Here is a 16098-nt window from a genome sequence, read left to right as displayed (position 1 = left end):
AGAGGCATATGATGAAGTTGAACCAATTTACAATGGGTAAAAACTAAACTAATTTTTGACACTCTGATAACCACTTGTGTATATCAACACACATTAGAACTTTTTATAGCTACGCTACAGAAGGTGACCTTTGAGACCACTGTCCCTGATTCACAGCTAGTTTTAATTCAGGAAGAAGAAGAAGAAGAAAAAAGAAGAATATCATAGTATTTATACACTTATAGAATAGGCTCGAGTAAGTATGGTAGCTTCTAATGTGTTTCTTAAAATATCTGCATTTGAATTACAGGTTACAAATCAAACAGCCTCAAAAATTCTTGTAGGTTAAATGCAATTCATATGTGCAGCTAACCAAACAAAAGACTAGAGCACAGTAACACACAATGCTTTTCTCACCATAAAACTGAAAATACTATGTTACTTACAAATCCAGAGTTAGAACATATACATTCAAATCATGTACATGTTTCAAATGATAGGATTGTGTTAGCAATCACAGGCGCCAGTGTGATATTGTTGCTGGACTGTTTTAATATCTAGGGAACTGTAAAACCCACCAATATGCCTCGCTGGTTAGACTTTGGCTACTTTACACCCACTCCAAGAGAAACACTCCCACGCTCTGAAATAAAATTATGTTACAAACAAGGAGAATTTTCAAACATTCCATTGGTTCTGAAACATTTTAATACAGCGCCTTAGCACATATGCTAATAAAGTACTCATAAGGATGCACCACACATGATTTACTGCTAAAAATGTGTGATATTTGTTTTACTAGACTGCGCTTTAACAATAAAATTGTTGTCAGCTGACAATATCATGCTAATTTAGAAACCACAGAACATCTCTATTCACAATAATTGAATCCACACACTTGTTTTGCAGGCTGAATATAACATCTTTACAGTTCTTTGATGAATTCAGTACAAAAATACACATAAAGAGCTAAATACATTATAGGATGTACATGTAAATGTAAGGTATACGCTTTTTTGTTGTTTATACATCTAAAAGACTTTCAGTTGGGTTCTTCTAATTTTATTTTCTAAAAAGTTTCTTCTATGAAACACGCCTTATAAAAAGTTTTAGTTGTCTTGCTAAGAGTCAATTCCATTTTTACTTTTTTAAAAATTTTAGTTATAATATAAAAACTATGCTTTGTACAGATGAACTAAACATAAGAAGGGTATGGAATCATAAAAATTTAGGCACTGGAAGGGACCTCAAGAGGTATATATGGTGCACAACATTTTCCAAAATAACTAGTGATTTCCAGTGTCCTGATTTTTGGGTGCCCAACCTGTGATACCTTAAAGAAACCTAATTTTTAGAGGGAAGATGCACAGCACTAAAAATCAGGGCCCTTTACATTGTCTCAATTTGGGCACTTAATAATTAAGGCACAGAAACTTCTAGTCACCTTTAAAAATTAAGACCTCTCCATCCTTTCTTCTCACTTTTCCCATTGGCTATATATTCCCATTGTAAGCAGTTACCTATCTCAGCAATTACAATTTTCCAGGACAGTAGTAAAAAGAGTCTCAACCACTACATAGATGATGCACACTCTTAACACTACGTTGTTTCGAATTCCATTCTCCAGGGTTTTTTAAATTTTCTGGGGACACCTAGTATGGATAAACTGAACATATCAAGTACCTGAGTTAAGATTCCTAATTCAGCTAATGGCACTAAAACCTTTGGATGAGTAAAACCTCCTGACTGTAACATGCATCTATAGCTATGGCACCATTAAATGCTTCCAGCCTCTACCAGGAGAGAAGGGAAGAGAAGTAAAAGCCAAGAGTAAGCACAGAACCCATGAAAAAAAAATTGTCTAAGTAACAATAACTGTGGTACTACTGTTATCTTAGCTTTCTGTGCAAGGGCCACAAAGGTACTGCCTGCAAGTCCTTGCTGTGAGTGAGTATATTAGCAGGTGTGACATTTATTTCCTATTTGTGGTGGGGGGGGTTTTAAACCGATTTAATTTTTAAAATAGGTTTTTCACTGGTTACACAGGGTTAGAAAGGTGGGGATCCCCTGAGAATAGTGCAGTGGTGCCTGTTGTAGAGGACTCAGGAGCAGTGTACTGCATGTACTAGAGTGATCCTAACCAGAAGTATCATGACAAGAGTGGCTGCGAAAAAAATTAAAATTAGGAAATGAAATAAACTTCATCAAGCTTTTTTAAGGGTTGTTTTATTCTTGAGCTGTCTTACCCAAACCCATTCAGATTCACCTATCTTTATGTATAGCATTATGTCAAATCTAGAACACTAATCTCCCCGCCCCCACAACTTCTCTTACATTTCTTGGGCCTTTCCCACCAAAACACAGCAAACCAACAATTGCGTCAAAGGCATTAAACAAACTTTTAACATGCAACATGAGGAAAGCTTAAATGAAACCCTGCAATCTGGACTCTGGAGGTGATGGCGTATCTGAGCAAATCTGACACCACTTCAGTGTACAAGCAAAAATGCCTTATTGTCATGGTTAAACTCTGTGCTCTTATCCCTTCTTGTGGCTATAACATAAGGAAAGCTGTTTCTTTGCTGAAACCAACATGAATCTCGAAAGTGCAGACATACAGAAAATGTATAATGTGTTCTATCTGGAGATAAGTTTTTAGTTAATATTTTTAACTTACTTTGGCTTCGGTCTCTCCCCTGTGAAGTGTATACAAATGATGTACAGCACTTTGTGATGACGACCAAGGATGTGTCAGTACTTGGAAAACATGGAAATCATGGCCTAGAGTGTCAGTAGTGACCAGTAGCATCCCTGAGTAAAGAAAAGAAAAAGCACAAGGGATTAATCACTGCAGAGAAAGACGTTTAAGGACGTGGGTCTAAAATATCTATCACGTCTTTCACTCTGTTTTCTGGCCACACACACACACAAATGGTGTGAAAAAATTATTTAAATCTAAAGGGATTAATTTCATGCAAATTTTTAATTAATTTCTAAACAGAAGTTCATTAGAAATCGGACGACTGTAACATTGTTGACCTAAACTGTACAGTCAATTAACTATAAGTCAAGACACTCACGCTTAAAGTTAATATCTCCCATAATCACTATGAAGCACCAAAGTTACTGCAAACTGCAGTTTACCTTCCTATAGCTCTCAATTGGGCATGTAAACATTTACTCTCAGCCAATATAATGAAGATTGATGTTTCCAACACAATTCCCTTCTTTCATGCAAGCGAAAACACTATTAAACATAAACTAAAGATAGCACCTCCCCAAAATTATTCAAAGAGAGCCTCTCTCTCATAAAGCTGTACCACAGAAACTGTCTGATTTATTGCATGAAAAGCTAGCAAATAAGAGCCTGAGTTTGCAAGTTAAATATTAAGTGTTACCTTTGCAGAAAACAGGCACTAATGTACGCTGCCGAAATTATTCAATTAGACTGAAGATCAGTAGAATGATAGTAAATTTGTAAATACTATTTATTTTTTCCTCTATATGTCAGTCCATAATCCAGTTTTTGGACATTTACAATCACATATTTTAGGTCAGCTTGCCATGATAGTACAATTGTTTAGACTAAAATTGAGAGCTTTTTGCTTATATAAAACTGCTGCATTATGGCAGAACTTGAGAAGACCTCTACAGTAAATCTGTATTATCTTGCTTATCAAAGTAATATAATAAATTATCACTTATAGTGAGACTGATGTTTAAAGAAGTTTAAAGTGAAAACCAGTTTACTTGAACAGTTTTTTAACAGACAGAATATTGTTAAAATTATTTAAAAGGCACTTTAATGTATCTACAGAAAGAGATATTTTACACATTTCATGGTGAGTGCATCACTGGAAAAAGTGATGAATGATGTATTACTAAGGTGTTTGCAGTAACACCATAGTTAAGGTTGAGTTTTTCCACTTAAAGCAGAATTGAAATCTCTTACTATTTCAGTGATTAAGCTTTAGTCTCCAAATTTAGCACAATTACTGTTCAAAAGGACAAGTGCATCACCTGTGACATTTCTGTGATGAAATATTATTGACTTGCCCTGAGAAAATAATTTAAAATTCCTTGTATAAACATGGCCCCATGTTCCTCTCTCACCCCTCTTCTCTCTGTAGCTAAACAGTTATATTCACAAGCTCAAAACCTGTCATATATACACATCATCACATCACTGATACAGGCCACTTTAAAAAATTTTACTGTTGAAAGTAAAAATTTATGACCTTTAATCACACCTCAGCTGAGAGGAAGGATGGCCCCAGTGGTCAGAGAACTAACCTGGGATTAGGATGACTTGGGTTCAACTCCCTGCTCTACCATAGGCTTCCTGCATGACCTCAAGTTATGCAAGTCCTTGGTTCTTCATCTGTAAAATGGGGATAATTCCCTACCTCACAGGCACTGTGAGGCACTCAGATGCCAGGGTAATTCAGAGTGTATAAACATTTTAAATAAACAGAATTGCAGAGATCCAAGATTTGTCTGGCAGACAAAATACCTGCCTCGGTTTGTCCACTGTAACAGCTAGGCTGGGACAGAGAGGGAAACCAGCCTCAGTGCATGCACCCAATCCCTCAAAAATCATATACAAATGCCCATTCTTACCTTCAGCAAGATTCTATCCAACAGACACACATTCAACTGATTCTGAGTGTTGGAAATGAAAGAGTTTGTTGTGGAGCTGAGGAATCTATGTGGGTATTTGGGTATTATCTTTGTGAGGTAAGGCATTTGAGCTGAGGTTGGTCTGCATGTAAATATTGGCTTAACTGAAAATTTCCTTGGTTTGCAGAGACTAAGTTGATAGGAAATATAGTTAAAGTTGCTCAAATGCAAGTTAGCTAGTCTTTAGTGTGGGATAACAAATAGTTTACATTAACTCTATTCTGTAAAAGCAGAAGATCTATTTCCCTTTTAGTAAAGTGTGTTATCCCCAATAATAAATATCATCTTCCATGGAGAAAATGTTATGATCTAGATATAAATAGTGTTTCCTATGTTGGTAGCAGGCTGCCCCAACTAAATGGGTGGGAACATTACAAGACCTGATTCCACTCCAAACACATTCCCAACTCATCCATTTCATCCTCATCCATAACAATTTTACGTTTAACAACAAACACTTTTTCCAAACCAGGGGAACAGCCATGGGCACTAGGATGACTCTCCAATAGGCTAACTTCTACATGGGTCACCTGGAGAAAGAATTTCTGGAAGAATGCACCAATGATATTTTCATCTACTAGACAGATCTAAGTTTAAAGTGGAAATCAGTTTACTTGAACTGTTTTCAATAGATATATTAAAGTGCCTTTTAAATAACGTTAATGATATTGTATCTACAGATTTCCACATAACTTCAACAACCACCACAAATCCATCAAACTCTGTCTAAAATACTCCCACACTAGCAACAACTTCTTGGATACCATAATTAGCTTCAATAATGGAAACTCAACAATATATAAGAAACCCACAGATCACAACTTTTACCTCCACAGATCCAGCAATCACCCCAGACACACCAAAAATGTGCTATTTACATCCAGGTCCTCAGGTACCACAGAATTTACTCCAAAAAGAAAGTGTGGGAGACACATCTAAGCACATTTAAAATTCCTTTCACTAAACAAGGACACACCAGAGAAGTAGATTGCATCATGGAAAATGCCACGCAAATACCTGCTTCATTACAGTAAAAAAAACCCTCCAACTGCACTCCCCCTAGTTGTCACAAACCACCCCATATTAGAACCAAATAGTTACAACCCACATTTGATGAGGACTACATCCTGAAAGAAATCTTTCCTGAACCCCCTCTTCCGGCCTTCAAACAACCCCCAACATCATCAAGCTCACCATCAAAAACAAGCTTCCCACAAACCAGGATACACCAACTCAAAGTGGCACCAAACCCTGCCACAACTATGACACAAAACCTGCAGACATATCTCCACGGCTACGATGATCAATACCCCCCCAACACACCTTTTAAGATTTATGGGTCCTACAGATGCCTATCACATGTGGTGTATCTCATTCAATGCATCAAACACCCCAGGAACAACTATGTGGGTGAAACCTGACCATCACTGCGCTCTCAAATTAACTCACAGAAAAATTAAAAAAGACAAAAACACCGTATCACCAATAGGCAAAACTTTTCACAAAGCGATCACTCCATATCTGATCTCCCAGTACTCATCCTCAAAGGAAACCTGCACAACATATTCAAAAGGCAACCCTGGGAACTTAACTTCATACATCTGTTACACACTAAAAACCAGGGACTCAGAGACACTGGTTTTATGGCTCATTTGTAACACACCCCACTGCCTGCTAACTCTTAATTGTCCACTTCATTTTAAGTGGTCCCCTACAGCACATGTAAACTCCTTATGCTTTACAATCTAATCCTCAACTGCCCACTTGATTTTAAATGGTCTCCCACAACATGTGAACACCTTATGCGTAACAATCTGTCCCAACTTGTATTTGGCTCAGACACTCATTTCCTTCCCCAAATCTAAAGAGCTTTGTGAAGTTTGATAGTTTGTACTGTCCACCAACAGAACTCATTCAATAAAATACACTGCCTCACCCACCTAGTCTCTCTCTCATCCTGGAACTAACATAGTTACAACATTGCAAATAGCTTACACTATAGCAGCTTCAGATAACTCTACCCCTTAACTGAGGATACACTTGGAATGATTCAATAGCAGAATTAGGTTTTAGGGTTAGGGAATCATTACTGGTCCCATTCCCAAAGCAGACTTTTCCAACTACACACACGCATGCACATAGTCAATCCACACATTCACACCCGTCTGTAAAATAAATTAATAAATACATACATAAAAATAGAAAACAAAGTAAGAGGGGAAAAATAAGATACCTAAGAGAAAAGAGGTTTGAACTTCTACTTTATGGTCTGATGATCTTTGTCTCAGACATTTCAGGATGGTGACTGCAGTTATTGGAACCAGCCAATGGAGTAGCTTGGTCATAGAGCTTGCTGCCAGCGAGTGTTTCTTCACCTCTTCCCCATGTGGGCGGCATGTCCAAGAGAACTAAGGGGGATGCTTGCTTCAGAGGTTGTTGGTGGATGAAGAGAGCTTTGTCTTGACCCTTACTCCCACTTACATACTCTGCCTTACATCATCACCTTTATAGTCTGGGGGCCAGCTAAGGGGTCCATACACTTTGAGTACAGTCATCACAGCCCAATCCTTCCCAAGATGGAGAGGCTTTGGCCTGAGATCTCTTTAAGAAGTCCTGCTCAGGATGACCATTGTCTGGAAAGATCACTGTTGCAACCTCATGCCATATGATCACTCAGAAGAGAAATTAGGAGTTGCAAGGCTTCCTCCCAGCCTTCTATCTGGGATAAATAGCCACAGGGTCCACTCTTGGCATCACTACCTCTTATAGGCTTAAAATGGCTCACAAAAATAGCCAACAGCCTAGTCAGAAACCTTGTCAGGAGCTCGTACATCCTCTTACATTTTCTCAATACAATGGAAATGAATATAACTGGCCCAGGACAGACTGTCATCCTTGCATTAAAGCAAGAGAATTGAGGAAGCCAATGTGTGACCTCAACTGTGTATAAAAGGATGGTTTAGAACCACTAACCTCTGACTTAGAGGCAAAGAACTGTTTTTATATGTTATCAATATAAATTCCATTTATAACAAAACAATTAAAGTTTATGCTGATCCAAAATTCTCATTTGGGCTAGCTGTCTCACAAAGGTCTAAATCTAATCTCTAATCCCTATCTGCCTGTATAGTAATTCATCAGAAACTCATTTTAAAAACCATCGTAAAGGAACATAGGGTGTGCTGTGAGGGTGTTATCTGTGCATTCTTTGAATGTTATGTGTAGTATTTGAATAAATTACACAGTGAAATGTGCTTGGATATCTGGAATTATAATCAGATCCATATGGTGTAATTAATATTTTTTCCTACGCTGCTTTTCTCCTTTTCTTGTCTTTTAATTTTTTTATGTACTTGCTGAAAGAGTAAAGAAGTGAAAGATAATACAGCATTTTGTGGGAAAAAAGGAGTTAGCCTCCATGCTTCCATTTTAAAGCAATATGATTTGGCAGTTTGCTTGTCTAACATAGAATTCTGCTGTGTATCACCATACGGAGCAAATGCATATTATTAAGGGATACAAACCTTAGCTGTATTAGTAACTTTTTTCAGGAGGTGAAAAAATTACTTTCATAATGCCGACATTTGCATTTGATATACAAGTGGATACTTGTCTAAACCCCAGTAATGTGCTGGTCTCAGGCATAATACCACAGAGATGCTAGTCCAAAGTACATTTTTATAAGACGATTAGTATTTTAAAATATCTTCTTTATTGTTATTCAAACAATAAATCACTGAGGTTTGGAATGTTTGCTTTTTTTGGTGCACACGTGCACATGTGTATGTGGTATTTTCCTTCTCTCTTTACTTCATAGCAAGGAGTTACAGTTTCCAGTTACCACAGCTCTGCTATTTAGTTTCTCACTCTAGCTCCCTGCAACGAAAGTACATTGTGTAATTCCGTAACACCATAGTGGAAATGATCCCAACAGAGAAATAGATGAACTTGAATCTTAATGATTCCTTTCATTGTCAAATGCAGGCAATTTTAAATTCAGTTTTCTCTTTCAATAGCTTTCGCAAAGACTGTGTTTAGATGGAAATATAGGTTAGCACTGTCATAAATTAATTCCAAAAATGTATTCCCTTATGATGTATTTTGTATGAAAAATCACAGATGAAAAGTGAATAATTCTCCAGGATTTCCTGCTTGTTTTTCAAACTGGCATTAATCCCTGTTTAGCAGATAACATCTGAAAACAATTCAAATTCTTGCATACACATAACCCAGTGAGAATTTGTGTGTAAACCAGATATTACTTTATATGCATCTCATTGCAAACATTTTGATTTTCTTATCCACAACGTGAAGGAAGCAGCTAAATTAAATTAATGACTGTGTTTTACTGTGTGGTTTTTCAAATCCACAGGAAAGATGTAAAAATTCAGTTTAGATATCCTACACACACACGAAAAAAGGTACTTTATCTTTGTTTTAGCTAACAGATACATTTGCTTTAATTTACAACTTCCTATTTTTCATGCATACTCTTTGGGAAACAATAAACTTCTTTCAGGAAAAAGTTTTAAAAAATACATACATAAAAGGAAAAACTGGTACAGATGCAGACTGTGGCTTAAGAGCTATTTATGCAGTATCAGAAGACTAAACCAGACTCTGGCCTGGCCATAAACTAAACCCACGCCCTAAATGAGGTGCCAAGCCACAAAAAGCATTTGCGTCAACTGGGAATACAAGGAAAAGAAGGACTTCTAATTATAGGGCCTGGAAGCGGAAGCCTAGAGTGATTAGGAGTTTAGGCGCTGCTGTATGTTTATCTGGGAGCTTCCTCTCTCTCTCACACACAGCCTGGGTTTGATAGATGAGGGTTGGTCTAGAGGGTGGGATTGAAGTTGCTGATGGTACACAGAGTTCTCCAAAATCCAAGGAGACGAAGACTGAATATTAAGTCTTCTGTGGCCTTATAGGAACATAAGTCTTTTCAACTAGGCGTCAGCTGGTTAGCCCAAAGGACAAAATTAAAGAGCAGCAAATCTCAGTTGGGTACTTGCTATAAAATCTAGGAAACCTGAGTAATTTAAGCATCTCCACCACATCCTATTTTTAACACCTATCTAATTGCATCATTGTTTCTGATGCTCATATAAATGAGATAAAAACAATTTCACCTTGGGTTAAGTTTCAGGAGTCAATTCACTTTAAATAATGGCATCTTTGAATGTAACACCCCTAAATAATGTCATTCTGTAATTATATATTGAAGAACGAAACACATCCAAGGCCACCTGGAGCTGCTTTTAAAAACATTGAGGACCTAATTTTCAAGAAGTCAGGCACACAACTGAACAAATAAAATGTGCATTCTACAACAGGCTTAATTTAAGCATGCAATTTAGCTATCTGCACGCACAAAAGGACTACTCAGAAGCATAAGTAGCCGTTTGTACACATAATCATGTTAAGATGATGTGAGCGACTGAACATACTTTTTGAATATGATCACAAATACCATACATCACGTTGAAAATTTCACATAAGCGTGATTGTTTTTAATGGCAGAACTATTTTGCATTGGGTAGGTTTTTAAAATTAAAGGACCAGATCCTCAGCGGGTATAAATTAGCATAGAAGTCAATGGAGCTACACTGATTTACAACAGCTGAGGATCTGGCCCATATTAATTTTACTCTTGAATTTACTATTCTCTCAATATTAGATACAGACATTATAAGTATAGAATTATTAACTACTTCACTTATGTGGGCCCAGTTTTGTCATAAACTGCAACTTGGCTGCTTCTATCCTAATGCCCCTCAAAACCTACAATGGGAGCCACGTATCCACGTTTCAATGTAGGGCCAATGGATATGTGATCCATGGGTTTATGAATGTCTATGCCCTGACCCATCAACAGACCCTATTCATATCCACTCTTCTTTCAGATTATTCACACTCCTGGAATATGCAGTATGGGCTGTGTATGGGGCTGATACTAGCTAGAATACAATCAAACATTAATGTTGCTTCTGAAGTCCATGTGTGTGTCCATACGTGGGACATTTGCCATAGAGCTAGAATTTGGTCCTATAACCAAATTGGACCTATTAAGCAATCAGATCTGATTTTTTTTATGGGAACCTATATTACCAAAATGTATTATACTGGTAAACAAAACACTTTAAAACATCAAAAGCTTATACGTAATCATGAGAGAACGTGTGATCCGATTAATGCAAATCTCGTATCAACGCTGAACAATTTGAAATAAACATTAGGCTAATTTACCTTGATTAACACATGGTTCAAGTTATGCTTTATGTATTAGAACACTATTCAACATGTTCCTCAAACGGCCAACTGTGATCCACAGCTGACGGCCTAGTAAATTTTAAATCTTCATCAGGATGGTTTTCTCCCTCCTAAACTGAAGAACACACAATAAGGACAGCTGAGCAAATGAGGGCAAGGAATCAAGGGAGCCAACTGTTCTTTTAACCCTGCCCACAGTTCCCCCCAAAAAGGATCTTAAATCCATGGTCATTACCACTGAGGTAGCAGTCTTGGTTTTTGCTAATTGCAAAAGATTACAGCCAACAATATGCAAACTAACCTATATATATTATGTTATTCTCTGTGTACTGGAATAACATCAAGATAAATGTTGGAGAGAGAGGGTGAAATCTGGCCCACCTGAAGTCAATGTTAGTTCTGCCATTTACTTCAATGAAGGAACATTTTGCAGTGCATTTCCAAGCTTTACTCCACTACCCCTAACCCGCAAATCTTCAGTCCATTCTGACTTGGATGAAGGTGTTGCAGAGACAGGCAATACATGCGCTTAGGTACTGGAAGCACTGACCAATAAACTATGGTATGGAACTGGATAGCTTCTGATTTTGAAGAGAAGTTCCTTAAGTGGAGAGTTCTGGGATATGTTCCAGTCTGGCTGTGATAGTAGGTTCAACACTCAGGTGAAAAGGGGGACATGAAGCCAGATGATTAAGAAGGTAAAGGAATGATGGATTTAATCTATTTATAGTAATGCTTAGGAATACTTCTGAAATTTGGGGGGCATGAGGGGAAATCAAACATATCAAAGATCATATTCCTGGGGCCTCTTTTCAGATGTCTTACTTCCACCAAAATGACATGAAGTTGTACAGCATACAATTCCAAGGCTTCAGATGTTTTTTTTCTTCAATTAAAAAACCTCATGAGACACTTCCAGCATTAAACACAGATGGAATGCAGACTGAATTTACTAGTAAATCTATTTTGAAGTAACACATCTATGTCATAGCTACTTGTGATGTGTTAATTCTTTAAAGAGCAATTAAATGAGCCTAGCATTTCCTCTTTTTAGTTACAGTATCTCCTACAATCCCCACCAGATAAGTGCTAGGTGCAGTGTAATTCTTTTTATTAAATGAAAAATCATCACTTACCTCCAGGGAGTCAAAGGGTGGGTGGGAAATAAATGTATTCAAAGATGGTCGGGGGTGTTGCAATTTCACAGTTACCTACTCCAAGTATTATATTCTCATTGGTGTCAAGCTATTTAATCACCATGAACAGGCAATTAATTTGCCATCATTCAAGCCACAGCTCCTGTGCCACAGTAGAGGAGACGCTGGGGGGGTAGGGGGTTTAAGCCTTGTTGTTTACTACAACTTTGTTGTTGTTAAAAAAAGAAGTTCCCCAGTTACCTGTTTCTCCTAATAAGTTAATAAAAAACACTGCTAGCTGCCCAGATAGCTCCTGCATTATTTCCTATCTCTAGCCCCTCCGTGTACAGTACATGCAAAAGAAAAGGCACCGGCACAACTTTTTGCAAGTACTGTACCCCGTATATCATAACACGGGAAGAATTTGAATAGGGTTGTCTTCAGAGGTAACAACTAAAGCTGAAATACAAAGCCAGAGTAAAGAGAGGAAAAGCAAAGAATGATTCTAGTTTGAAATAATTGGGGATCAGTCTATGCTAGATAACATGGCATCTATGAGTTGAGATTCCAAGGTGAAGATTCATCATGCAAATCTGTGAAGGAAGTTTCCTTCATTATAAAAATCCAAACAACAAAAAAGTAGCTAGCTGCATTCATATTAGAGCTGAAATACATTCGCACTTATTGAGCACTTTTCATTTTAAAAGAGCTGTCCAAACATTAGCTGATCAATTTGTTTAATAAAACTCAGATTTTACACACTTGGCAGACAAAGGGAAAAAAATCCCTCAGTTAATCTGTGAGGCATTATCAATGCTTCCCAACAATCAAACAAGGTACTTTTCTGCCCACTTGCTCTGATCAATGGGGGAAACTTCTGTCGAGAAATTCCAATTTAAACTTCTTTAACTATTAACCCAAGACCACCATCACAATTCAATATACAGCATTTAAGTAACCAGAGGAATTTCAGGTCTGTTAGAGGTGCAGTCAGGCATTCAAAGGGGTACACAGTTTAATCTGTTTTACTGCAGGCCTAACATTAATTTTCCTGTTATTAATGGATGGAAAAGCTCTTTCCTAGCCAAGGAGGGGTAATTATTCAAAATTTAGATGTGTTGCACTTCACAGCTCTCAGCTGCTCAACTGGCAGAAGTAACACCCTTGGAAAGCAGATCAATTATTTACTAAATTAAAGAGAGAAAACAGATATTTATAAAACATCAGCTTTTTTTAAAAAGTGCGTTGAAGTTTATGATTTTAATTTCCCATCTGAAAAAGCTTTTCTTAATGCCTATGCTTGCATAATTAATTACACTTCTTTTTTAAAGTGTAAGAATGAAATAACTTTGGAGTGTCATCTATAGGCTGGAGCAGTGGACTAGGAATCAGGACTCCTGGGTTCTGTTCTTCTCTGCCACCGACTCACTCTATGATCTTGAGCAAGTCACAACCTCTCTTTGTCCCAGTTTATCTATCTGTAAAATTGGCATTTCACTCTCCTGCAAGTTTAAAGTTCCTTCAGCCCTCTCTCTCTTCCAACCAGCCGCTCTTTCAAACCCACTACAGACTTCCGCTCTCTTACCAAATCACATTTAATCTCACCCCTCAGTATACCTTTGATTTCATTTCCATCTACTCCTCCTGTTGCTCCTAATGACGCTTCAAATGACCTTTTTTCCTGCTCTCCTTTTCTCCTCCTTGCATTGTTGGCTTCATGATTTTATTCATTCATGTAGCCCCTACATGTGGAACACGCTCCCACTTCCTGCTCACCAAGAACCCCTCTTCCTCCTCCTTCAAACCGATTTCTTCCAAGGAGCCCTGCTAACGTTTTCTCCTCACTAAAAATCTTTCTGCTTCTCTTACTTCAACTGCTGTCTTGTGTCCTGTCTTACACTGTAAGCTAACTAGGGTTAGGAATGTGTCCCATTCTAACCTGGTAAAGTTGCTGTGAAAATTTACACTTTTATACACAATAATTATGAATACAGATGAATGCAAAAATATATATAATTCACAATTCAGTGCTAGTGGCAAGTTGAAACAGCGTTTACCTACTGCAACAATATTATTTAGCTTCATGATCACCTTTCCAACTCTTGGTTAAACTTTTGTGTTGAAAATTCATTGTTAAATGTTGTTTCTGTTGCAGCCTCCAAAATGGGTAAGTAGCCATTATAGAATCTGTAGCTAGCATGTATCCCTACAGTAGAGGTACAAAGGCTGGAAGGAAAGACTTCTAGGGAAAAGCATCCCCCAACCTGCCCTTGAGACGGAGATCATGAAGTGTTTGCAACAATATCCTTTTCAGAGACCATAGGCCCCAATTACTACTTTAATAAACCTACGTTTAAAGTGTCTCCTGTAAAAAAAGTTCCAGATATAGGATAAATTTCCTCATCTTCCCTGGCTACCAACCACCACCTGTTGGATTTTTTGTAGTGTAAATGTTAGCAAAGGGAACACCTTTCATTTTTAACCTATTCCTATCTCTAACACTGCTTATGGATATGACTGTTTGAAGGTTGCTCGTGCCTAACAATCAGCTCACACACAGATGTTGCCTTGCATGTTTTCAGCTCTATGAAATCAATGAAAGCCTCACTGTTCTCCAGTGGATTCCAGTTACACATCCCTGGTATTCCCAAACTTGCCAGCTCAGGAACTGAGGGCAATTGCACAAATCTGAAACTAGGATGCAACTGTGTGATGTTGCAATAATATTGCAACACAGCAACGTACCATGCTTCTATGGCTTTTTTTTTTTTTTAACTGATTCAGGGCCAGATTGTCGCCCAGATGCTGCATGGATGTTCAAAGGAAAGAAAGAGGGGAGGGAATAAGGAGCTCCCCATCCTTCTCTCCTGGGCAGCAGCCACGTAGAACTGCAATCCCTGTTCTCTCTGGAATGCAGGGAATGCTCCATCTGTGCACGGCAGGAGAACAGACATCACAAAAGGGGACGTGGCCAATTCTGTTCCTGGTGTGCAAACTACCACGGCTAGTGAAGAGCAGACAGAACTGGGAGCAGGTTCTATTCCCAGCTTTGCCTCTGTGTCTCTGTGTGAACTTGGAGAAGTCACCGAAGCCTAAGCTTCCAAAACTATCCATTAATTTTGAATGCCCACGCTGAGATTCCTACTGCAGAGCATGATTTTCACAAAATCATAGAAATATAAGGGTGGAAGGGAAGGGACCTCAAGAGTTCATCTACTCCAGTCCCTCATGCCGAGGCAAGACTCAGTATACCTAAGATCATCCCTAACAGGTGTTTGTCTAACTTGTTCTTAAAAACCTCCAAAGGCAGTGATTGCACAATATCGCAGAGACAATGAGCACCAGCTGTTCCCACTAAAGACAATTAGAGCTGTAGATCTCTCAGCACCTCCTAAAATCAAGTTGGGCACCTAAAAACCGAAGCACTCAAAATTAGTGGACACTTTTTAAAAAGTAGGCTAGCTTCTACAGGCCTCAGTGAAGGGGGATAATGATACATACCTTCCTTTGAAATGGACTTGGAGATCTCTGCATGAAAAGAATGTTATAATAATTAAGAAAATGTTTAGCTCACAAAGTGTTCCTCTGTGTATAAATTAGAAGGGGCAAATTTGTGTTATTCTGAGGTGTTAGTATAAACAAATTAGGGAAAGCATTAGAGTGCTCTGGGAGCCTAAAATGCCTGATTAATACAATTTGCCCACATAGCAAGGAGCCAGGTCTTGTCCATCAGTGTGAGCCTGCAATGTTTCTGCAGTGGTGGAAGACTGGCCACTCTTACTGGCAAAAAAAAATACACGAGTCAAAAGATGTACACTTGCATTGTTCGCAGCTATAGTGGACAGCTGGCATCCCCTACTGTAGAGTCATTAGGAATGCTGCCAGCTTGTTTTAAGGAGGAAAAGAACCTCTCAGGTTTCTGTGACGGCCTTGAGAGACAAGCATCCCAGTAATCTGGCACCAACACTGCCTACTGCCTGGAAAAGTGCTACTCCTGATTTCAGTGGGCGGGTAGGGGAATTTACTTTAG

At 38.2% G+C, this 16098-nt stretch overlaps 1 protein-coding gene across 10 annotated transcripts in view; it reads right to left on the bottom strand.

Annotated features, from left to right (window-relative positions):
- The window catches only part of BCAS3 (BCAS3 microtubule associated cell migration factor), a 490501-nt gene that overhangs the window by 337080 nt on the left and 137323 nt on the right, over nt 1-16098 (bottom strand). For all 10 annotated transcript variants that reach the window (XM_050929311.1, XM_050929313.1, XM_050929312.1 and 7 more), the window contains one exon: nt 2657-2790. In XM_050929311.1, the coding sequence (XP_050785268.1) occupies nt 2657-2790 (134 nt within the window). The remainder of the gene's footprint in view (nt 1-2656; nt 2791-16098) is intronic.

Source organism: Gopherus flavomarginatus, chromosome 19, assembly GCF_025201925.1.
Source record: "Gopherus flavomarginatus isolate rGopFla2 chromosome 19, rGopFla2.mat.asm, whole genome shotgun sequence".
Taxonomy (NCBI): Eukaryota; Metazoa; Chordata; order Testudines; family Testudinidae; genus Gopherus; species Gopherus flavomarginatus.
The sequence above is the reverse complement of the archived record's forward strand: the minus strand, read 5'-3'. Positions and strand labels throughout refer to the sequence as shown.